General features: G+C 46.9%; 1 protein-coding gene across 2 annotated transcripts in view; it reads right to left on the bottom strand.

The window, feature by feature from the left end:
• The window catches only part of SHANK3 (SH3 and multiple ankyrin repeat domains 3), a gene marked incomplete at its 5' end in the record, with an annotated part of 664,505 nt that overhangs the window by 505,177 nt on the left and 135,589 nt on the right, over positions 1-23,739 (bottom strand). For both annotated transcript variants that reach the window (XM_084611263.1, XM_084611264.1), the window contains 4 exons: positions 4,367-4,444; positions 16,948-17,064; positions 18,687-18,854; positions 19,297-19,448. In XM_084611263.1, coding sequence (XP_084467389.1) covers positions 4,367-4,444; positions 16,948-17,064; positions 18,687-18,854; positions 19,297-19,448 — 515 coding nt within the window. The remainder of the gene's footprint in view (positions 1-4,366; positions 4,445-16,947; positions 17,065-18,686; positions 18,855-19,296; positions 19,449-23,739) is intronic.

Raw genomic sequence — 23,739 nt, forward strand, 5'->3', positions numbered from 1 at the left:
ATCAGGTGACCTCCTGGCCTGGGAAAGGGACAAAGCCCAGAGGAGGAGGGGCTGGAGGGGGAGTCAGTTTGGTGCTGGCTGGGGACATGGAGTGAAGTGCAGATGTGGTTTTCTGGCTCACTGCCCCCCGAAATGGACCCAGCTGAGGGGTCCTGTTCTCTGCACCCACAAGCTCTGTTTTAGACCATGTTCCTGTCATCTAATAAACCTCTGTTTTACTGGCTCGCTGAGAGTCACGAAGTTGGGGTGCAGGACCCTCTGCTTCCCCAGGACCCCGCCTGGGCAGACTGGCTGTGGGACGCGCACAGAGGGGCGGAGGATGCTGAATGCTCCGAGGTCAGACCCAGGAAGGTGGAAGTTGTGTGAGCTGTGTGTCCTGAAGACAGTCTGCTCACAGAAAGGAGATTTCCCCAGAGTCCTGTCTGGCTTTGTGGGGAGCAGTTCCAGAGCATTGCCCAGAAACTCCGTGACATGAAGTATCATTTGAAAATGAATAATTTGCTGATTATTATTGTCCTGGTAAAATATGTGTGGCAACATTGAAAAGTTGTAAGATTCTACTGTATAACATTACTGAGACATGTTCCAAGTTTAGAAAAGCAGGCACAAACCAGTTCCTCAAAGACAAAAGGCAAACTGACGCCTCAGCCAGATTTAAACAAAATCAGATGGATTATCACCTGGTTATGCAGCCATTCTTTGGCAGGAAAAAGAGTGCGAGCAAGGAATTTACATTTTGGCAAAGAAACAGATGGAGGTTCCCATCCTCTCAGACTTCCTGTCTCCTGAACCCCAGCTGGAGATGATTTTCGAAGAAAAGGAGAGCTGTAAGAAAGGAGGATAGATGCCCCAAGATATCTCTCCCTTCGACTCTACTCACGGCATCAACAACACTTGAAGGAGAAAGGAAGCATCACTGGACTAGGGAGGGATCTCGGCTGAAGGGACTTCAGCCAGTCAGACTGCTACAGCATGTGGTGAGAGAAACTTTTGCTTTGTAATAACTAAGCTTGTTAAGTTAGGCATTGGATGCATTTTACCTTTTATTTCTTTGAAACCAATTCTAACTTTTATGCCTCGTTACCTATAATCATTTAAAATCTATCTTTTTGTAGTTAATAAACTTGTTTTATTGTTTTATCTAACCAGTGTGTTTGAAGTGTTTGGGAAACTCCATTTGAGATAACTGAATTTGTACACATCATTTTCCATTAATGAAGTGACGGACTGTCTATGAGCATGTGTTATCCCAGGGCGTGCGGGGCAGTACAAGGGGTACATTTCTGGGAAAAGCCTGGGACAGGGAGTTTGCTGGTGCTGCCCTGCAGTCTAATTCCAGAGTGGCTGGCCGGCTACAGCCCTCTTGCACTACAGCTAGGAGTGATTTACATGCTGGAGGCTCTGTGTGAGCAGACCAGGGGTGGTTGCTCTCACAGCAAAGCAGTGTAAAAGCACCCCAAGTTGGACAACTGAGGGGACACAGTTGTCCAGCAGTCCAGACTGTACCCTGGGGAATGTCACAATTACCTCACCCACCTTGTCTCTCTAATATCCTGGGATCAAGATGGCTACAACTACACAACATACAGCAGTGGGTTACCTAGGGAAGTTTCTCACCCTACGGGTGGAATCTTCAAGTGGGTCTTACCTCACTGATTGAGAACAACATTCTGCAAAATCACCAGCTCACTAGAACACAGCAGGAGGGAAGAGAGGTCAGGACAGGAGCATCTCATTCCCCTCCTCCTGCTGCTTCCTCACCTCTGCTTTGCCCCCTACTTCCTACAAACTCCAGCAATGGGAAGATCTCTCTTTCCCCACTTCTCCAGCCCAGACAGTGCTCAGCTCTGGGGCGGAGGAAGAGCCATTCTAGAGGCTGGGGTGCCGACGCTGCAGTCTCTGGGTGCAGTATTTTCACGGAGCTGAATGCTTTGTAGGTTAGGTTAGGGAGATGAGATGGGAGGGAGGGGAAAGGAAAATATCCCCAACGCAGCATCCCCCAATACAGCAGCCACCAACCCTCACAAGCACTATAGCCCTCATCATTTCCATCACCCACTCTACAGTGTCCCCCGCCACTGTTTCTTCTCGTGATCCAAATCACACAATCCTATGCAAAAGGGTCACTGTATGATCTGGAGTCATTTCATGGGTGACAGATCCAAAGAGGTTGAGACTCACTGCTCTTTGAAAGGCCATCAGCATACCTCTTGCCTACAATGGCCTAATCTGCATATGCAATCATGGTAATTGCACATGCACATTACCTACTGGACTGGAAACATTGTGTGTGACCTGTTTGCTTAATCTGTTTAAAAATCAGATTCTCGTGCTTGATAAAAATCATTTTATGTTCCATTGAAATGCAGCCACCTCGGAGTAGAACATAACAGTCTTCAGACAACCTATAGCATCTGTACACAGCACTTTGGAAAAGGAAGTAAGGAAGCCAGTTTCCAAACGGCAACTGCAGGGGGGAATTTAGGGAGGCAGACTGTATCTACCCAAGTTGGAGTTAATATCCACTACTCTTGCGAAAGATAACTGGAGATCTTTGATAATCAGGACCATGGTTTTAAGTCTTTTCTGAATGGGGATATGTGAGTGAATGTGGGTAAGCAAGTGTGTGAAAGGGGGGCTACAAGTTCAACAATAAAAATAAGAATGCAGTATTTACTGTGTGCACATGTGCACTGCCTCCCCCAGTCACTCCAGTGACTGAACCAGTTCCAGAATAAGGAAGATGGGGCTAGAGTTTGTTCCAGTAATCCCCATCCCCAAATAAACCAGTGATATGAATGAGCTCTCCCCTACCATCTATTGATTAACTGGAGCAAAAGACCCCAGGAGCAGACTGTATTTATCTAGACTTTGCGTAGGTGATCAACAGACATCTCTGCTTTGCCAAAGTGATCAATTTTGACTGTTTTCGGTTAAAACTAATTTCAGTCTTGGACACAGGGCGAGCGAACTGTTGTTATCCGTACTGTCTGACTAAAGCACAGCAGAAATGTACTTAGTATATCCTAATTGAAGGTGGTCACCCTAACTGTAACGTCACTCACTAAGGATATATGGATGAGAGAGAAAGCTAGATGCTGCCACATCCAACTAAAAGTTTGTGTGTGAGGGCGTGGGGGACAGGTGTTCCTACTTGGTGGTACAGACTCTACTGACAGGCTCTACATGCCATGTGATCCTTTCTCTCCAGTGTTTAAAGACAGAGCTGGTTAGACTCAAGTGAGAGTCCTTGTGTCTTCCCAGGGATGACCAGAGCTGCAATCGCTAGTAAGCTGGGCTAGGGGGCTAAGCCTTAGACCTGGTGTGGGTGAGGTTCCCCACTGGCCAGGGAATCACTGAGAGCTGAAATCACAAAGGGCTGGGCCAGGTGGTGGAACCTCAGAAAACAGCAACACAGCTAAAAGGGCAGTGGCAGCGATAAGCAGCAGCAGCAGCTGCGAGTGATGAACAGCAATGGACACAGAGGTAATGCTCCAACCCCACCACCTTCGCGGCAGGAGGTGAACCCTCCTGAATGTAGCCCCGGACTCTGGGACTTCGCTGATCTCAGACAACGAACTGAATGCGGTACAGTGAGTGAAAGCAGGAGGGGCACATTAAAGGGGCATTCGTCTGTTGGACTTTCACACCACAAGATAGGAAACTTAAGGCAAAGAACACTACCAGAGATACTAGTAGTGTTTATAGAGCCCTTCAAATCCATGGATATCCACTTTATATCTGCAGATATCTGCATCCGCAGATGCAGATAGCCACGGACCATTTTTGCAGGTCACAGATCAGATGTGGATACAAATTTTGGATCTAGAGCCCTGCAAATCCACAGATATCCACTTTATATCCACAGATTATTTCTGAGTCTCACCGATCAGATGCAGATACACATTTTGTATCTGCGCAGTGCTCTAGGTGTTTACTTACTGTTTGCATCATTTTGAATCATTGTTTTTGTTAATGCGGTGTTCCTTCTCCTCTTAGTACAGGTTTTCTCTTGTTATATATAGGTTCAGTGCTTCCCAGGAGGGATGTATTGCCTCATAGAGGTGCCATGGGCTGGTGTTTAGTTTTTCCAGGTTTCTGGATTGTGGCTCAAGTTGGCTTAGTTTTGTAATGTTAAGAGGAACTCCGAGATATTGAACCAGGCCCTTGTGGCTGCTGACTCCACATGACAGAAGGGTTACACCCACCTGTGATTAGAAAATGGTCAACACAGACTCCCCTTCTTCTCTGGGCACACAACTATGCTTTATCTACTAATACTCTTTCTCAGTGCTCTCTAAAACAAGACGGCCCCCAGGCACATCTCCATCATCAACAAAGGTGGGATGGGCTCACACTCTCCTACCTGGAATGCTGTCTGGCTGTTGTAGTTACGAATCTCTTTGCTTGCACCACGGAACAGGAGGACCCGAGCACAACTCTCCTAGAAGAAGAAAACCAGAGAAGAAAGAAGGAAATTATTAGCACTGATATGACGGAAGAGGTGACCTTGGTTCATTCAGGAGTGGAGAGCTCCCTATTGCAAGGATGAGAAATAAGGTAACAATGTCAGAATTTACTTCTACAGCCTTAGATCAAGTCTCTCCAATTCCACGTCTCCTGACTCCATCACAGCTTCACGGGAACTGCCCTCCTGCCCACCCACAACCCAGACAAGCACCATTTCTCCAAATACCCACTTAGCATTCAGAGGAACAGGGCTGGAAGTGCTCCCATCATACACTGTGCCTGGGGTGGGGGGGTGCTGTTCCCCATAATCTGGACATGTTCCATCCCTTTCTACCTTTTTGGGGGTGCTGTGCTTCTGTCAAAACACAGCATAGTTTAGGCAATATTGTGGTGTTGAAGCTAATGTCCTTCCATCCCTCCCATAAAGGCTTACATTCCCTGGGGACAGACAGTCTCCTAGCTGTACAGTTAATGCAGCTGCCGCCCCACAAGCTAGAAATCATCCGTAATGTAACACTATCTGTTTAATAAGAAATAAACACAACGTATCATTTCTCATGCCTGGGGTCTTTCAGCCACCTAAACAGAGGAAACTGAAAACTCCATTTACTATAGGCAACAGAAGGAACAGAATCTTGGGGAAACCAGATTCTAAATCTACACAGCCCAGTAAAACAACCAGGGGAGGCTGGTCCTGATGGAGTGGCTACCGAGCTCCATCTGTATGCAAGAGAAACAGAGAATCACACAGGTCTCTCGCCATACCCCAGATTTCCCCTGCGCTGAGCTCAGTTACCAAAACAGGACATAGGGCAGAAAAGGATCCTGCAGGTTGCCTGGTCCCATCATATTTAAAACTTCAAATATTGGTCAAAAGGCCTTGAGAGCACTGTCGTGAGAACTGGCTGCCCGGGCCTGTCTCCCTGTCAGCCTTGAAGCACTTCACTCCAATGGATGGCATGAAAAGTGTGGAACATATTGTACCCAGCAAGCTCTGCTGCTCCCTCTAGGGAGTTCTCCCGCTAGACCCTTATGGTCAGTGTTGGGATCACATTAATGTTCTCCCCAAAGCAGTTGGGACAGCAAGAGGACACACTCTGCAGGCAGGAAGGCAAGACACCATTGTGACAATCTTCCCTGATGGGCTTTGTGCTCTCTCAGCAGCAGCAGGCTCTCTGGCCACATGCTGCAAGTCTTGTTCTCTCCAGCTGAGGAAAGGGCATTGTTCAGGTCAGATGAGACAGAGACATATTGGTGGATGTTACCAGCATACTGTTGATAATTAACTAGATTTTCAGTTTTCAGAGGGGTAGCCATGTTAGTCTGCATCAGTAAAAACAACAAGATTTTCAGTGTCACGCGATGACTTCTTGAGTAAAGGCTGCACTATTGCTTCCTTCAGAGCAATATGTAGCCTACCCTCTATAATCTCCACAAGCCAGGGGCCCATCACTTTTTCACCTGCCTTCACCAGCCAGCAAGGGCATGGATCCAAAGCACAGGCTGCTCTCATCTTTGCCCTGAAGTGCAAGAATACCAAGATGAGAGCAGCCCTCACAGTTCACAAGCAAGTGGCAATAGCTCTGTGGAAGCTTGCAACGCCAGACAGCTACTGGTCAGTCAGGAATCAATTTGGAGTTGGCAAATCTACCATGGGGGTTGCTGTGATGCAAGTATCCAACGCAATCATTGAGCTGCTGCTATCAAAGGTAGTGACTCTGGGAAATGTGGTGGATGGCTTTGCTGCAATGGGATTCCCTAACTGTGATGGGGCCATGGACGGAACCCATATCCCTATCTTGGCACCGGAGCACCAAGCCGGCGAGTACATAAACCGCAAGGGGTACTTTTCGATAGTGCTGCAAGCTCTGGTGGATCACAAGGGACGTTTCACCAACATCAACGTGGGATGGCCGGGAAAGGTTCATGACGCTCGCGTCTTCAGGAACTCTGGTCTATTTAAATGGCTGCAGGAAGGGATTTACTTTCCAGACCAGAAAATAACTGTTGGAGATGTTGAAATGCCTATAGTTATCCTTGGGGACCCAGCCTACCCCTTAATGTCCTGGCTCATGAAGCCGTACACAGGCACCCTGGACAGTAGTAAGGAGCTGTTCAACTATAGGCTGGGCAAGTGCAGAATGGTGGTAGAGTGTGCATTTGGACATCTAAAGGGTCGCTGGCACAGTTTACTGATTCGCTCAGACCTCAGCAAAACCAATATTCCCATTGTTATTTCTGCTTGCTGTGTGCTCCACAATCTCTGTGAGAGTAAGGGGGGAGACGTTTACGGCAGGGTGGGAGGTTGATGCAAATCGCCTGGCCGCTGAATATGCTCAGCCAGACACCAGGGCAGTTAGAAGAGCATAGCAGGAAGCGCTGCGCATCAGAGAAGCTTTGAAAACCAGTTTCATGACTGGCCAGAGTACTGTGTGACACTTCTGTTTGTTTCTCCTTGATGAAAACCTGCCCCCTTGGTTGCCTCTAAATTCCCTGTAAGCCACCCGCCCTCCACTCTTCAATCAGAGCTTGCTTGCAAAGGAAATAAAGACACTATCATTTAAAAAACATCTATTCTTTATTAATTGATTATAAAAATAGGGAGATAATTCACAAGGTAGCTCGGGTGGGGTGTGGGAGGAGGGTAGGAGGGAAGGAAAAGGCCACTTAAAAACTTCTTGAATGACAGCCTTCTGTTGCTTGGGCTGTCCACTGGGGTGGAGTGGTTGGGTGCCCGGAGCCTCCCCCGCCGCGTTCTTGGGCGTCTGGGTGAGGAGGCTATGGAACTTGGGGAGGACGGAGGGCAGTTAAGCAGGGGCTGCAGCGGCAGTCTGTGATCCTGCTGCTGTTCATGAACCTCCACCAGACGCTGGAGCATCTCCGTTTGCTCCCGCAGTAGCCCCAGCGTTGCCTCATGCCTCCTCTGATCTTCCTGCTGCCACCTCTCCTCACGTTCATCGGCCACTGTCCTGTACTCTGCTATTGTGTCCCTCCACACATTCTGCTGAGCTCTGTCAGTGCCAGATGACTGCATGAGCTCAGAGAACATTTCATCGTGCGTGCGTTTTTTTCGCTGCCTTATCTGAGATAGCCTTTGGGACGGAGGAGGGAGACTTGAAACATTTGCAGCTGCTGGAGGAAAAAAAGGGAGTGAAGTATTTAAAAAGATACATTTTACAGAGCAATGGCCATACTCCTTCATGGTGAACAACACTATTCACATTACATAGCACATGTGATTTTGGTACAAGGTCGCATTTTGCATCTTATATTGAGTGCCTGCGGCTTTGGTGTTAGAGATCACACATGCAGTGCCGGGCAACAGATTTCCGCTTGCAGGCGGCCACGGTAAGCCATAGTCTTTCGGCTTCTGCAATCTTCATAACTGCAGCGCCCTCCTTTCCCATACCAAGCAAAGCCCGTTGAGCTGGCCATTCAGTGCTGCGGTTTTCCTGTTAACATGCAGCAGCAGAAACCAAACTAACCCCCACCCCATCCAATTCTCTGGGATGATTGCTTTACCCCTCACCGCACTGCACGGCTGGTATCAGGGAAGATCCCTGCTAGCCAAACGTGAACAGCTCAGCGCCAATGACCCCCCCAAACGTGGCTAACTGTGGGGAGGATTTCTTTTCAGCCACAGACAAACAGCCCAGTAGGAACAGCCATGTCTGAATGTCCCTTTAATTAAATTCCCCTATTTCAACCAGGTTACCATGAACAATATCACTCTCCTGAGGATAACACAGAGAGATAAAGAATGGATGTTGCTTGAATGCCAGCAAATACCGGGACCATACACTGCCAGGCTTTGTCACGCAATGATGCCAGATTACTTGCTACTAGCATGGCGTGGTAAAGTGTCCTACCATGGAGGACAGAATAAGGCTGCTTTCCCCAGAAACCTTCTGCAAAGGCTTTTAGAGTACCTCCAGGAGAGCTTCATGGAGATGTCCCTGGAGGATTTCTGCTCCATCCCCAGACACGTTAACAGACTTTTCCAGTTGTTGTACTGGCCACGAATGCATCCCAAGTCCTCAGGGATACTTAATCATTAAAAAATGCTTATTTTTATAACATGTATTATATTTTAAAAGGTACACTCACCAGAGGTCCCTTCTCCGGCTTCGTTGGATTGGGAGGGTATTTCAGTCAGGGTGATAAAAAGATCCTGGCTGTCGGGGAGAACGGTGTGCTGTGTGCTCTCCCCAAGCTCGTCCTCCTCCTCCTCATCTTCCCCGTCTACAAAATCCTCAGGCATGGCGGAGAGTACCCCATCATCGGAGTCCATGGAGAGGGGTGGGGTAGTGGTGGCGGCCCCCCCTAGAATTGCATGCAGCTCAGCGTAGAAGCAGCATGTCTGGGACTCTGTCCCGGAGCGTCCGTTTGATTCTTTGGTTTTCTAGTATGCTTGTCTGAGCTCCTTAGGTTTCATGTGGCACTGTGTTGCGTCCCCGCTGTAGCCTCTGTCCCTCATGGCCTCTGAGATTTTTTGAAATGTTTTGGCATTTCGTCTTTTGGAAAGTAGTTCTGATAGCACGGATTCCTCTCCCCATACAGCGATCAGATCCAGTATCTCCCGTTAGGTCCATGCTGGAGCTCTTTTTCGATTTGGGACTGCATAGTCACCTATGCTGATGAGCTTGCCTGGCCAATCAGGAAATGAGATTCTAAAGTTCCCGGGGCTTTTCCTGTACACCTGACCAGTGCATCCAAGTTCAGAGTGCCGTCCAGAGTGGTCACAATGGTGCACTGTGGGATAGCTCCTGGAGGCCAATACCTTCGAATTGCGTCCACACTAACCCTAATTTGAAACAGTGATGTTGATTTCAGTGCTAATCCCTTGGGGAGGAGTACAGAAATCGGTTTTAAGAGCCATTTATGTCGAAAAAATGGCTTAGTTGTGTGGACGGGTGCAGGGTCAATTCGATTTAACACTGCTAAATCCGACATAATCTCGTAATGTAGACCAGGCCTTTGTCACTTAGCAGTAGCCACCGAAGGGACATAGCTGCTATGGTTGAGTACGCAAAGAGTGACCCTCTCCCCCCCCGCCCCCCACAGCCCTCTGCAAGAGACATCTTAAACTAAAATCCCCTTCCTAACCTTGCACCCATTCACTAGCCAGCAACTGTCTCTCCCAGCTAAGGCCCTCTCATGGCCTTCCATGTCATCCCTCTCAAAACAAATAACCCCCTCATTACTCCAAGCATTGTGTCCCCCCCGTCCCTAGAACCGCTCTGCCACTACAGTGAAAGGAACACAGCACAAGCACTGACTTCCATGGTCTCTGCACCTTACCCCACCAGTCTCACTCTCACAGAAACAATAGAGAGAAGAATTCAAGACCGTCCTTACCCTTAACCCCAAGGGCCTCTCTCACTCATGGATTCACACCCTTTTATCTCCCCCTCTCGATTTTTAAGACTCACTCTCAGAAAGAAAGAAGATAGCACACAAATTGACGATACCTCTTGGCCTCTCCCAGCACACGCTGTCCCCGCGTCTAATCCCACATCACCTACATCAAGCCTCCTCGCCACATAATCTACCACAGGTACCACACCAGTGAATTCACACTTTACTAATTTCCCACCCTGCTGGCCTCTGACCCTGGCAGGAGAAATGCCTCAAATATAACGTATTACTTGTCCCCCACCTGGGCCCCTCTACATAAATGATCTACTGTTAATGCCATTTAAAAGATAAAACCAGAAAGAAACCACCACTCAGGAGGCCTGAAGGTGTGTGTGCCTGGCCTGGCTGTGAAGAGTCCCCCAAAAATTGTTCCTGCTGGTGGTACAGGGGCAGTGACAGGCCACAATGTAGACACTGCCTCCTACTGGCAGGGTCCCTGTGTCCCGACATGCATCATTCCACCACAACCTGCCATGAAGCCTCAGCAAGAACCTCTGAGATTGCTCAGAGGACATCAGACTCTTCCCCCAGGGAGGTCTCCCAGTGTGTGAATATCTGAAAGAAGCTGCCATGTAAGGAAGGCAACTTGTGCCTAGTCTCCTGCTTCTGGCGCCCTCTAGCCATACACTCAGCCTGCCAATGAAGAGGAGTAGATACCCAGTAATATAAAACAGTGCTGAAGGGCAGGATGGACCTTACGAAGGGCTACTGGCAAGTGCCGCTGGATGCAGATGCCCGGCTGAAATCGGCCTTTATCACCCCTCTGGGGATCTATGAGTTCCTGACCCTGCCTTTCGGCCTCAAGGGAGCGCCGGCCACCTTCCAGTGCCTGGTGGACCAGCTCCTGAGGGGGATGGAGAGTTTTGCCGTGGCGTATATTGATGACATCTGTGTCTTTAGCCAGACCTGGGAGGACCACGTGTCCCAGGTTAGACAAGTGCTGGACCGACTCCAGGGGGCTGGGCTGACTGTAAAAGCGGAGAAGTGCAAGGTGGGGATGGCTGAAGTATCTTACCTGGGCCATCGGCTGGGGAGCGGCCGCCTAAAGTTGGAACCAGCCAAGGTGGAGGTGATCAGAGACTGGCCCGCTCCTCACACCAAAAAGCAGGTCCAAGCCTTTATTGGGATGGCAGGATACTACCGAAGATTTGTGCCCCACTTTAGCGCCATAGCCACCCCCATCACTGAGCTATGCAAGAAGGGGAAGCCAGACAAGGTGGTCTGGACCGAGCAGTGCCAGGAGGCTTTCCGGGAGCTGAAGGAGGCTCTGGTCAGTGGCCCAATTCTGGCAAACCCAGACTTTGACAAGTCCTTTGTGGTGTTCACCGACGCCTCCGACACGGGACTGGGGGCGGTGTTAATGCAGGAGGATGAAAAGGGGGAGAGACACCCCATCATGTACCTGAGCAAGAAGTTGCTACCCCGGGAGCAACACTATGCAGCCATCGAGAAGGAGTGCCTGGCCATGGTGTGGGCCCTCAAGAAACTAGAGCCCTATCTCTTCGGGCAACACTTCACCGTCTACACCGACCACTCTCCCCTGACCTGGCTGCACCAGATGAAAGGAGCCAACGCCAAACTCCTGAGGTGGAGTCTGCTCCTGCAGGATTATGACATGGACGTGGTCCACGTGAAGGGAAGTGCCAACCTGATAGCGGATGCGCTGTCCCGGAGAGGGGGCCCGAACTTCCCCAGGTCACTGGTCAGAGTGACCCCGCTCAGTTCAGTCTTGAAAGGGGGAGAGATGTGACGATGTGACGCAGCAGGGAGGGGGGAGTGTTGACCTGGGAATGTGCCCTGGGGATGGGAGACCTGAGAGCCTGTCACCTGAGCCAGGAGGGGGAGGTGACACCTCTGCCCAGGAATGTGAACAGAGACTGCAGGAGAAATTATCAATGGAAACACCCTATTTCCGACTAATCCGTGGAAGACCCCATATTGCAGGACTGTTCCCTGCATTGCTAGTGGGGTTGCTTGGCTCAACCCCCTTCTTTTGGGGACTATCCTACATTCAAGCAGGTCTCACTGGCAGGAGCTTTTTCCTGATACACACCTTTAAATTTACCCTTTCTTAGTTTCAGCCATTTACTCCAAGCTACCCCCCTTGTAACAAAGTCAAGGATCACCCTCCCTCCCTGATATTTACACACTTTGGATGGCTGCAGATTTATGCTTCCTCTACGGCTGTCAAGCAATTAAAAAAATTAATTGCCATTAATCGCGCAATTAAAAAAATTAATCGCGATTAATCACACTGTTAAACAATACTAGAATACCATTTATTTAAATATTTTGGACGTTTTCTACATTTTCAAATATATTTATTTCAATTATAACACCAAATACAAAGTATACAGTGCTCAATTTATATTTATTTTTGATTACAAGTATTTGCACTGTAAAAAACAAAATAGGATTTTTCAATTCACCTCATACAAGGACTGTAGGGCAATCTCTTTATCATGAAAGTTGAACTTACAAATGTAGAACTAGGTACAAAAAACTGCTCAGTCCAACTTCCTGTTCAGCCAATCGCTCAGACAAACAGGTTTGTTTACATTTGCAGGAGAGAGCTGCCCGCGTCTTGTTTACAATCTCACTTGAAAGTGAGAACAGGCATTCTCATGGCACTGTTGTAGCAAGCGTCACAAGATATTTATGTGCCAGATTCCTAAAGATTCATATGTCCCTTCATGCTTCAACCACCACTCCCGGGGACACGTGTCCATGCTGATGATGGGTTCTACTCGACAACAATCCAAAGCAGTGCAGGCCGACGCATATTCATTTTCATTAACTGAGTCAGATGCCATCAGCAGAAGGCTGATTTTATTTTTAGGTGGTTTGGGTTCTGTAGTTTCCTCATCTGAGTGTTGCTCTCTTAAGACTTCTGGTTCTTATGGGAAATTTCAATCACCCTGATATCTGCTGGGAGAGCAATACAGTGGTGCACAGACAATCCAGGAAGTTTTTGGAAAGGGTAGGGGACAATTTCCTGGTGCAAGGGCTGGAGGAACCAACTAGGAGCAGAGCTCTTCTTGACCTGCTGCTCACAAACTAGGAAGAATTAGTAGGGGAAGCAAAAGTGGATGGGAATCTGGGAGGCAGTGACCATGAGATGGTCGAGTTCAGGATCCTGACACAGGGAAGAAAGGAGAGCAGCAGAATACGGACCCTGGACTTCAGAAAAGCAGACTTTGACAACCTCAGGGAACTGATGGGCAGGATTCCCTGGGAGAATAACATGAGGGGGAAAGGAGTCCAGGAGAGCTGGCTGTATTTTAAAGAATCCTTATTGAGGTTACAGGGACATACCATCCCAATGTGTAGAAAGAATAGTAAATATGGCAGGTGACCAGCTTGGCTTAACAGTGAAATCCTTGCTGATCTTAAACACAAAAAAGAAGCTTACAAGAAGTGGAAGATTGGACAGATGACCAGGGAAGAGTATTAAAATATTGCTCGGGCATGCAGGAGTGAAATCAGGAAGGCCAAATCACACCAAGAGGTGCAGCTAGCAAGAGATGTTAAGAGTAACAAGAAGGGTTTCTTCAGGTATGTTAGCAACAAGAAGAAAGTCAAGGAAAGTGTGGGCCCCTTACTGAATGAGTGAGGCAACCTAGCGACAGAGGATGTGGAAAAAGCTAATGTACTCAATGCTTTTTTTGCCTCTGTCTTCACGAACAAGGACAGCTCCCAGACTGCTGCACTGGGCAGCACAGCATGGGGAGGAGGTAACTAGCCCTCTGTGGAGAAAGAAGTGGTTCGAGACTATTTAGAAAAGCTGGACGAGCACAAGTCCAAATGGGGCCGGATGCGCTGCATCTGACAGTGCTAAAGGAGTTGGCGGATGTGATTGCAGAGCCATTGGCCATTACCTTTGAAAACTCGTGGCGATCGGGGGAGGTCCCGGACGAGTGGAAAAAGGCTAATGTAGTGCCCATCTTTAAAAAAGGGAAGAAGGAGGATCCTGGGTACTGCAGGCCAGTCGGCTTCACCTCAGTTCCTGGAAAAATCATGGAGCAGGTCCTCAAGGAATCAATTCTGAAGCACTCAGAGGAGAGGAAAGTGATCAGGAACAGTCAGCATGGATTCACCAAGGGCAAGTCATGCCTGACTAATCTAATTGCCTTCTATGAAGAGATAACTGGCTCTGTGGATGAGGGGAAAGCAGTGGATGTGTTGTTCCTTGACTTTAGCAAAGCTTTTGACACCGTCTCCCACAGTATTCTTGCCAGCAAGTTAAAGAAGTATGGGCTGGATGAATGGACTATAACGTGGATAGAAAGCTGGCTAGATTGTTGGGCTCAAAGGGTAGCGATCAACGGCTCCATGTCTAGTTGGCAGTCGGTATCAAGTGGAGTGCCCCAAGGGTCGGTCCTCGGGCCGGTTTTGTTCAATATCTTCATTAACGATCTGGAGGATAGTGTGTATTGCACCCTCAGCAAGTTTGCAGATGACACTAAACTGGGAGGAGAGGTAGATACGCTGGAGGGTAGGGATAGGATACAAAGGGACCTAGACATATTAGAGGATTGGGCCAAAAGAAATCTGATGAGGTTCAACAAGGACAAGTGCAGAGTCCTGCACTTAGGACTGAAAAATCCCATGCACCGCTACAGACTAGGGACCGAATGGCTAGGCAGCAGTTTTGCAGAAAAGGACCTAGGGGTTACAGTAGACAAGAAGCTGGATATGAGTCAACTGTGTGCCCTTCTTGCCAAGGAGGCCAATAGCATTTTGACAGGTTTCAGAGTAACAGCCGTGTTAGTCTGTCTTTGCAAAAAGAGAAGGAGTACTTGTGGCATCTTAGAAACTAACCAATTTATTTGAGCATGAGCTTTCGTAAGCTACAGCTCACTTCATCGGATGCATACCGTTTTGGAATGTATAGGTAGGGGCATTGCTAGCAGATCGAGGGACATGATCGTTCCCCTCTATTCGACTTTGGTGAGGCCTCATCTGAAGTACTGTGTCCAGTTTTGGGCCCCACACTACAAGAAGGATGTGGAAAAATTGGAAAATGTCCAGCAGAGGGCAACAAAAATGATCAGGGGACTGGAACACATGACTTATGAGGAGAGGCTGAGGGAACTGGGATTGTTTAGTCTGTGGAAGAGAAGAATGAGGGGGGATTTGATAGCTGCTTTCAACCACCTGAAAGGGGGTTCCAAAGAGGATGGAGCTAGACTGCTTTCAGTGGTAGCAGATGACAGAACAAGGAGTAATGGTCTCAAGTGGCAGTGGGGGAGATTTAGGTTGGATATTAGGAAAAACTTTTTCACTAGGAGGGTGGTGAAACACTGGAATGTGTTACCTAGGGAGGTGGTGGAATCTCCTTCCCTTGAAGTTTTTAAGGTCAGGCTTGACAAAGCCCTGGCTGGGATGATTTAGTTGGGGATTGTTCCTGCTTTGAGCAGGGGGTTGGACTAGATGACCTCCTGAGGTTCCTTGCAACCCTGATATTCTATGATTCTATGAAAGCATGCTCCACACTTCATCCTTCACAGATTTTGGAAGGCACTTCAGATTCTTAAACCTTGGGTCAAGTGCTGCAGCTATCTTTAGAAATCTCACATTGGTGCCTTCTTTGCATTTTATGAAATCTGCAGTGAAAGTGTTCTTAAAATGAACAACATGTGCTGGGTCATCATCTGAGACTGCTAAAATATGAAATATATGGCAGAATACGGGTAAAACAGAAAAGGGGACATACAATTCTCCCCCACGGAGTTCAGTCACAAATTTAATTAACACATTTTTTTTTAAACAAGCGTCATCAGCATGGAAGCATGTCCTCCGGAATGGTGGCCGAAGCATGAAGGAACGTACGAATGTTTAGCATACCTAGCACGTAAATACTTTGCAATGACAGCTATAAAAGTGTCATGCAAATGCCTGTTCTCACTTTCTGGTGACATTGTAAATAAAAAGAGGGCAGCATTAGCTCCTGTAAATGTAAACAAACTTGTCTGTCCTAGCAATTAGCTGAACAAGAAGTAGAACTGAGTGGACTTGTAGGCTCTGAAGTTTTACATTGTTTTGTTTTTGAGGGCAGTTATGTAACAAAAAAAATCTACATTTGTAGGTCGCACTTTCACAATAAAGGGATCGTACTACAGTACTTGTATGAGGTGAATTGAAAAATACTATTTCTTTTGTTTATTATTTTTATCGTGCAAATATTTGTAGTCAAAAATAATATACACTTTGATTTCAGTTACAACACAGAATACAATATATATGAAAATGTAGAAAAACATCCAAAATATTTAATAAATTTCAGTTGGTATTCTATTGTTTAACAGTGTGATTAAAACTGTGGTTAACTGGGCTTAGTTTTTTTAAATCGCAATTAAGTTTTTTGAGTTAATCACATGAGTTAACTGCGATTAAATCAAGAGCCCTAGTTTTCTCTCTACTTTTTAACAAACTAAAAGATTGCAACTCTGTATCATCTCTCCAGAGAATGCAGTCCTTCCAATCCTCCAAGAAGTTCACTTGCTATTCTATAGATTTTTTCTAGTTTATCATATCTTTCTGGTATTGAGGGCCTCTAAACTGAATATAATATTCCAGATGTGGTGACACCAGAGCTATTTAGAAAGGAACTATCCCCTCCTGCTTTACGATGGAGGCCTCAACCCCTGCCGCTCTTCCACCATTCGTTTGGCATACCAGGGGTTTAACTGGGAGCAATGAAGGAAAAAGTCACACAGAATATCAGGAAACATTCCTTGGTAATGGTATGTATTAGACAGCGGAATCATCTCCCCATGGGAAGGGCTGGGAGAGCTATCCCTTGGGAAATTTCAAATTAGACTGGACAACATGTACAAATGGGTCAATCCTGCATTGGTCAAGGACAGAGAACTAAATTGGACCCAACAACTCTTTTCCAGCTCTAGGTTTAGGAATAACAGCAAGAGGATATATCCAAGCCTATGTATTCTCTATCCCCAAGTCCCCGCCCTGTTGGTCTGCATGTCCCCTGCCCTGGTGACTACAGCCGTGTGTCCCCTGTTCTGGTGCCCATCTGCCTCATGTCTCTCTCCTCACCTGATTATAGAGAGCGCAGATATGGAGCGCTGTGTTTCCTGAGGCATTCTGTGAAGTCATGTCGGCTCCATAGAAGAGAAGATGCTCCAGGTGCTGCACATGGCCATAGCGACATGCCTACTCAGAAAGGAACAGAGAAACAATGAAACAGAGAAAAAGAGAAAGATGATAAGGAAGAACAGGAAAGTTTTGGACCCATTCACACAGATTTGAAAGTAATTTGGAAATGGCTTTTGAATACAGCCACATGGCAGGGTACAGAATACGCCAGGCCAAGCAAATCATAGCTGTTCTGTTCTCAAACACCTTTCAGACTTTAACAATTGCCTTTCACCCAGCAGCAAACGTCAGACCCATACTCCTCTGGTCTTATCTTCACTAAACAATTACATCACAGAATCACAGAATCGTAGGACTGGAAGGAACCTCGAGATGTTTTCTAGTCCAGTCCCCTTCACTCATGGCAGGACTATTATCTAGACCATCCCTGACAGGTGTTTGTCTAATCTGCTTTTAAAAACTTCCAATGATGGAGATTCCACAACCTCTCTAGGCAATTTAGTCCTAATGTCCAACCTAAACCGCCCTCGCTACAATTTAAGCCCACTGCTTCTTGTCCTGTTCTCAGAGATTAACAAGAACAATTTTTTCTCTCTCCTCCTTGTAACAACTTTTTCTGTACTTGAAAACTGTTATGTTTCCCCCCGCCCCCAGTCTTCTCTTTTCCAGATGAAACAAACCCAATTCTTTCAATCTTCCTTCATAAGTCACATTTTCTAGACATTTAATCATTTTTAAAAGTGGCAAAGAGTCCTGTGGCACCTTACAGACTAATAGACATATTGGAGCATAAGCTTTCGTGGGCGAATACCCACTTTGTCGGATGTACATCTGATGAAGTGGGTATTCACCCACGAAAGCTTACACTCAGATATGCCTGTTAGACTGTAAGGTGCCACAGGACTCTTTGCCGCTTTTACAGATCCAGACTAACACGGCAACCCCTCTGATGCTTAATCATTTTTGTTGCTCTTCTCTGGACTTTCTCCAATATGTTCCCATCTTTCCTACGGCACCCAGAACTGGACACCATACTCCATCTGAGGCCTAATCAGTGTGCAGTAGAGCAGAAGACTTACTTCTCATGTCTTGCTTACAAGACACAAGAAGTAATTAGTCAATACAGAGATGTTTCGAGAACTATGTCCTTGTGGAGTCATGTTAACTAACATAAAACTGACCACAACTTTGTAGCCAGTGTGGTCAATGTTGCGTCAGCTGCTCCTGGGTAAACCCCATCTATTCTAACTCAGTGTAATTTCCTAGTGAAGACAAGCCCTAAGATACAGAAGGGGAAGGACGATGACAGGAAGCCAGAATCTCTAGGTTACTGAGTAGTTTCTCCCTTCTAACTCTGGTCTATATAGTGATTCCAGACAGTGTCACAAGGGGCAACTGCAAAGACCTGCAATGAAGACCACAGGTTGAAGGCATCTCTGTATTGACTAATGCAGTAAAAAGCATCTTGTTTCTCATGCTAGCGATGGGTGTCCTGGCTGTCCTCAGAGTGAAATGCCTGGGTATGGGGAGAACTCTCATTTGGGGAAAACCCAATCCACCGACAACAGAAAAGCGTTTACTCTGGGGGTGCCTATTTTAAGAATACATTCACAAGGACAACCATAAAATATAAGGCTCTAATCTAAGTGACTTCCATCATGCCACTCTTCTAGACTTACCTGGTGGATTTCTTGCCAGCCATTCTCATCTACACAGCCCACCTTGGCATAGTCATGAAGCAGAAGCTCGCAGCAGTATGGGTCTCCTCCAACCATGGCACTGTGGTACAAAGGAGTTAATCCTCGGCTGTCCTTGTAATCCGGGGAGGCACCCAGGTCTAAGAGTGTCTGCAGGAAGAGTGCAAGATTCACTGGGGATTTCTTTGGGGTCTGAGTGTTACAAAGATCAAGATCAGGAACAACACAGTACAAAACCTGCAGGGGAAGGGAGGGGATATATGTCTCTAGCCCTAGCAGAGTGCAGGACTCACTCCATCCCAGAGCTCACTTAGCCAGCTTACAATTAGTTATAAACAGCCGTGCACTGTGTTTCAGAGAGGTCTGAAGACAACATCCTGGCTGCAGACAACTTAGGTTTTACCCAGACCATACACAAAGGAGGGGAGGAGGGATGGCAGGAAAGTAGGGTAACTTAAGGAGAGGGCAGCATGCATCTTGGGAGTAGTAGGAAAGTGGAAGGGACAGGAGTGCCCCAGATCTCCCCTTCTCAGTCTGACCCCTTCAGGGCCAGGTGGCCCTGCCAGCACATCTCACTCTCCCAAGGACTCACCATCAGGGCAATGTGGTTCCGGCACCGGATGGCCTTATGAAGTGCTGTCATTCCCTCCCGAGTCCTGAAATCCAGATGTGCTCCTCCATTCTTCAGCACTTTGATCACCTCGGCACTGTGCTCCAGCTGGGCTGCCATTGTCAGAGGGCATTCTGAAGCACCCACCCACCCAGGAAAGAGAAAAGGAACATCTGAGAAACATAATAAAATACCTTTCTCCTCTGTTCCCTCAAGCTGACCACAGGTGACTCCTGGGCAGTTCAACAGAAGTGCCCCATGCCCACTCCTTCACCCCAGTGATATCTAGTAGTTTGTATCACTTTCCCTTTTAATAAGCTGTCTCCCTTCAAGTTCAGTCATATTCCGTCATCCCGGCTCTGCATGACACTACATATCCCCAGCTTCTCCAAGGAGATAGCAAAGGGACACTTCACCTCCCCTCCCAGCCTGGCTGTAGACAGCAGCAGCTGCACTGTTTGAAGATCCCTTGACAGTAGGAAGTTGAACTAGGAGCTCATCATCAGTTTCTGGACCCAAACACCCACATTTTGGTGAGGCTGGGAGTCCTGAGCAGCAGAAAGGGGAAGAGAAGGGCTGGAAGTGGGAGGGTGAAGCAGGAGTGAAGAGCAGTTAAAGGGTTGGCTGGAATGTTGCAGGATGGGGGATACTACCGCATCCATTACAGCAAAAGGGATAACGCAGGATATAGGGAGGAAATAGATTCGCTCTCCTATGGTTTTAAGACACTTAACACAACGTGCATAGGGGTATTCAGTTTTTTGTGATGAAGTCCCAGCTCTTTACCAGTGGGAACTGGTGCATGGGTGCGACCTCATCAAAAAGGCCAGATCAGAACATGACAATCAGTATTCACAGCATACTCATAGATTCCAAGCTCTGTTGTATTGATTTAGATGGAATATATGGGCCCAAAGAGAAAAAGATGTTAACAACCCTGTTACTGCCCAAGGTTCGAGGTTTAGCACACAGAAACTTCAGACTGCTTAGTACCATGGCAAGCACAACTTTAAGCATCTTTTTTAAACTTGTTATTAAAGATACAGAAAAAGAAGGAAAAACATTAACACATATGAAATGTAAAGTTATTAAATAAGGCTTTTGTTTTAACAACATCTCTTGTTCCATTGGCTGGGCGAAGTGTTTAAAAGGAACACATACACCCTGAATCTGACAGTCATTCAGGTAGTGTTGGCAGTCTATCGCTGACAATGATGATGATATTGTCTCAGTTCTCATCTATGGCTACGGAGGGATAGCTCAGTGGTTTGAGCAATGGCCTGCTAAACCCAGGGTTGTGAGTTTGATCCTTGAGGGGGCCATTTAGGGATCTAGGGAAAAAACTGGGGATTGGACCTGCTTTGAGCAGGGGGTTGGAGTAGATGACCTCCTGAGGTCCCTTCCAGCCCTGATATTCTATATGACTCCGAAGTCAGAACCCTGATGCACAGAGTTGGCCACACTGAGGGCATGGGAAGTCTATATCTATGATGTTTGAGGATGCAGTTCTGTGGCGCCTTTCACGTGCAGTGTGGAGACGATTTCCTTGATCCTGCTCAAACCTGTGACATGCTGAGACTGTCAGTGAGTCCTGTTCTGAGCCATTTGCTCCAGTTCTTTAAGATTGATGCCAGCTCTTCAGGTTATTTTTGAAGTGCTTATACGAATGACCCTTCTTTCTTTGCCCTGCCTCAGCTCCCCACTGCACTGTAGATCTTCAATTTGGTGGAGAGACGAATGTTGTGTTGGTTAAGGACTTTTGTTCGGAGTCAGCCAAGGGCCTGGCTGGCTTTACTAGTTCTTGTGGAAATTTCCTTATCAAGGGTACCATCAATTAAGATGGTGCTGCCCAAATGCTTGAACTGATCCACATTTTTCAGCCGTGTGCCTTGAATGAAGATGGCTGGTGCTGTGGCACTGGAATAAGAAGCTGGTTGTAACAAGACCCGTGTCTTTGTGAGAGTGATGGTGAGGCCAAAGAATGGGATGTTTCAGATGGTATTAAAGATGGTAATAACCATCTTCCTTGGGGAAAAGAGAAGAAGTTAGGTGAGATGGGCTGGAGTTGTTGTCACTGCCATTGTTAAAGGCCGAACCCATTTCCTAAAGACGGAACAAGACAAAAACACACAAAAGGGGGGAGAAATGAACAGCAAAGATAGTAAACACAGCTTCTGTCTCTGGTGTTGACTCTTATTCACAACAACGTCACTGCTGGAGAACTCAGGCCAAGCACATGATCCTATCAGCCACTCCAAGACCCAGCAAACTTTTCCCACTACCAGGCTGTTTAGGGCACTGCATCTGGCTGCCTCTTTCTGGTTACAGGCTTACTGCCATGTTGCAAATTATACAGAACGCAAAAGGTGAGAAAGAGGAAAAATAAGGTGGGGAAGGAAAACACACAGAATGTGTGTGTGGGTGGGGGGAGACAAGGTGGGGGAGGAAGAGAAGACAAAGTTGTGTTTGGGATTCAACCAGAGTCAGCGAAGGTGGCAATGGCATCTGAGTCCCTCTCTCTGGCCAGGTCTGATCAGAACATCTCAGGATAAGTAGGACAAAGGCCCAACAATGTAACAGTGGATCCCAGAGCCCCAGGAGACTGTGGGGGTGGCAGCCATGATGGTGAAGCTCACTCCTTCCTGTTCTCCCATCTTTTAGTTAGCCAGAGTTGCAGTTGTTTCTCCTCTTGATTTGGATTTACCCTGAAGTCTTTTCTTTTAGGACTCCAAATGGGGGTGATGCAAAGAATAGCCCATCCCCTCATTATTTTGTTCACCGATTAGATCTAATTTCTGACACACCAATTTTGGTTCATTAACTTTCAGTCACACACTTTTCTTGTTTACCAGAAAAAGCGGCAAAGAGCCCTGTGGCACCTTGTAGACTAACAGACGTATTGGAGCATGAGCTTTCGTGGGTGAATACCCACTTTGTCGGATGCATGTAGTGGAAATTTCCAGAGGCAGGTAGGAAATTTCCATTCCATGCATCCGACGAAGTGGGTATTCACCCACGAAAGCTCATGTCCAATACGTCTGTTAGTCCTGTGGCACCTTGTAGACTCTTTGCTGCTTTTACAGATCCAGACTAACACGGCTACCCCTCTGAAGCTTGTTTACCAGACATGACCTTAACACAGTCTTCTAGTTACTTTAGTAGGCCTTTTTTGTTTGTACTAGTTCTGTTTTTTCTGTCTCCTTTCTACACTTTTGGGTAAAAAGTACATGATTTGGGTAAAAAGATGGGGTACATCAACATTTATTGTTATAGATTAGTGTGACATTTTGTGAACTTTCACTCACTGTTTACAGTTGAGCTTACAGTTGTGATAACTGGGCCTACAAATTTATCCTAACAGCACCAGTTAGTTATTCTTTTATTTTATAAGTGTTTCTTTCCATACGTTTTTACGTGTTGGAGTATTTTCACTGTATGAAGTGTTATGTGCATAAAACTATATGTACTGATCCATTTTCAGCCAATAAAGGTTTATGGGCATCTTCTTCTTCTCGTATCCTTGTCACAAACGAGATGTTTTACCAGAACCATACACAAGCAATGGCTCTTTCCATCACTGCAGGTTTCCCCAAAGAGTCGGCAAACAAGCAGGTGGTCCATGGTCTGCACCGCACTCACATGTTTGTGTCATTAGAGTAGCCCCATTTGATCATATTAGTCTTTGATCTACCAGTTTGCATGCACACGTAGTTCAGCCATTGTTGCATTGACCAGTCTGTGTCATCCCCTCTGGGATGGTCTTTCTGGGGTTCCACATCTATTTCAGTGTGTCCGACTGCACATAGTCTTTCATTCCATAACCTCAGTTGTGCCTTGCCAGCTGTCGTATCCAAAGGCGTAACACTGGTTATAAAACTCTTTCACGATTTAAGGAGTTTGATGACTCCTATATGACCATATAATGGATCCCTTGGATCTTCCATCTGCCATGATCTTTCCCTTTGGCTTGCTACCTTCCTCCTGAGATCAAGTGGTGCAATGCCAGCCAGTAAGTACAGGTTATCCTTTGGTGTTGGCTTTAGATATCCTGTTATTCCAGGACAACTGTTGGTTAGAACAGAGTCTAGTTTCTTAGCATGGACAGATCGTTTCCACACTGGGCATGCATACTCTGCTATGGAGTTAGCACAAGGCAATAGCAGTGGTTTGCAAAGTAACTGAGGTGACCAATTTTCAAAGGATGTTGTTGATGGGCACCAACTTTCCCTTTTGTCTTCTCTACATGTACTTTGAGGGAAAGCGTCCATTCCAATGTCACCCCCAGGTAGACAGGGTTTGGATGGGGTTCAGCCAGTGGGATTCCATCCCAGGTGATGTTTAGTTTCCGTTTGGCTTCTTGATGGTGTAGGTGAAAGGCCGTCACCCGTATCTTGTTGGCACAAAGCTGGTTCTTCTGCTGCTTCT

Source organism: Lepidochelys olivacea (assembly GCF_965140295.1).
Source record: "Lepidochelys olivacea isolate rLepOli2 genome assembly, chromosome: 1".
Classification (NCBI taxonomy): Eukaryota; Metazoa; Chordata; order Testudines; family Cheloniidae; genus Lepidochelys; species Lepidochelys olivacea.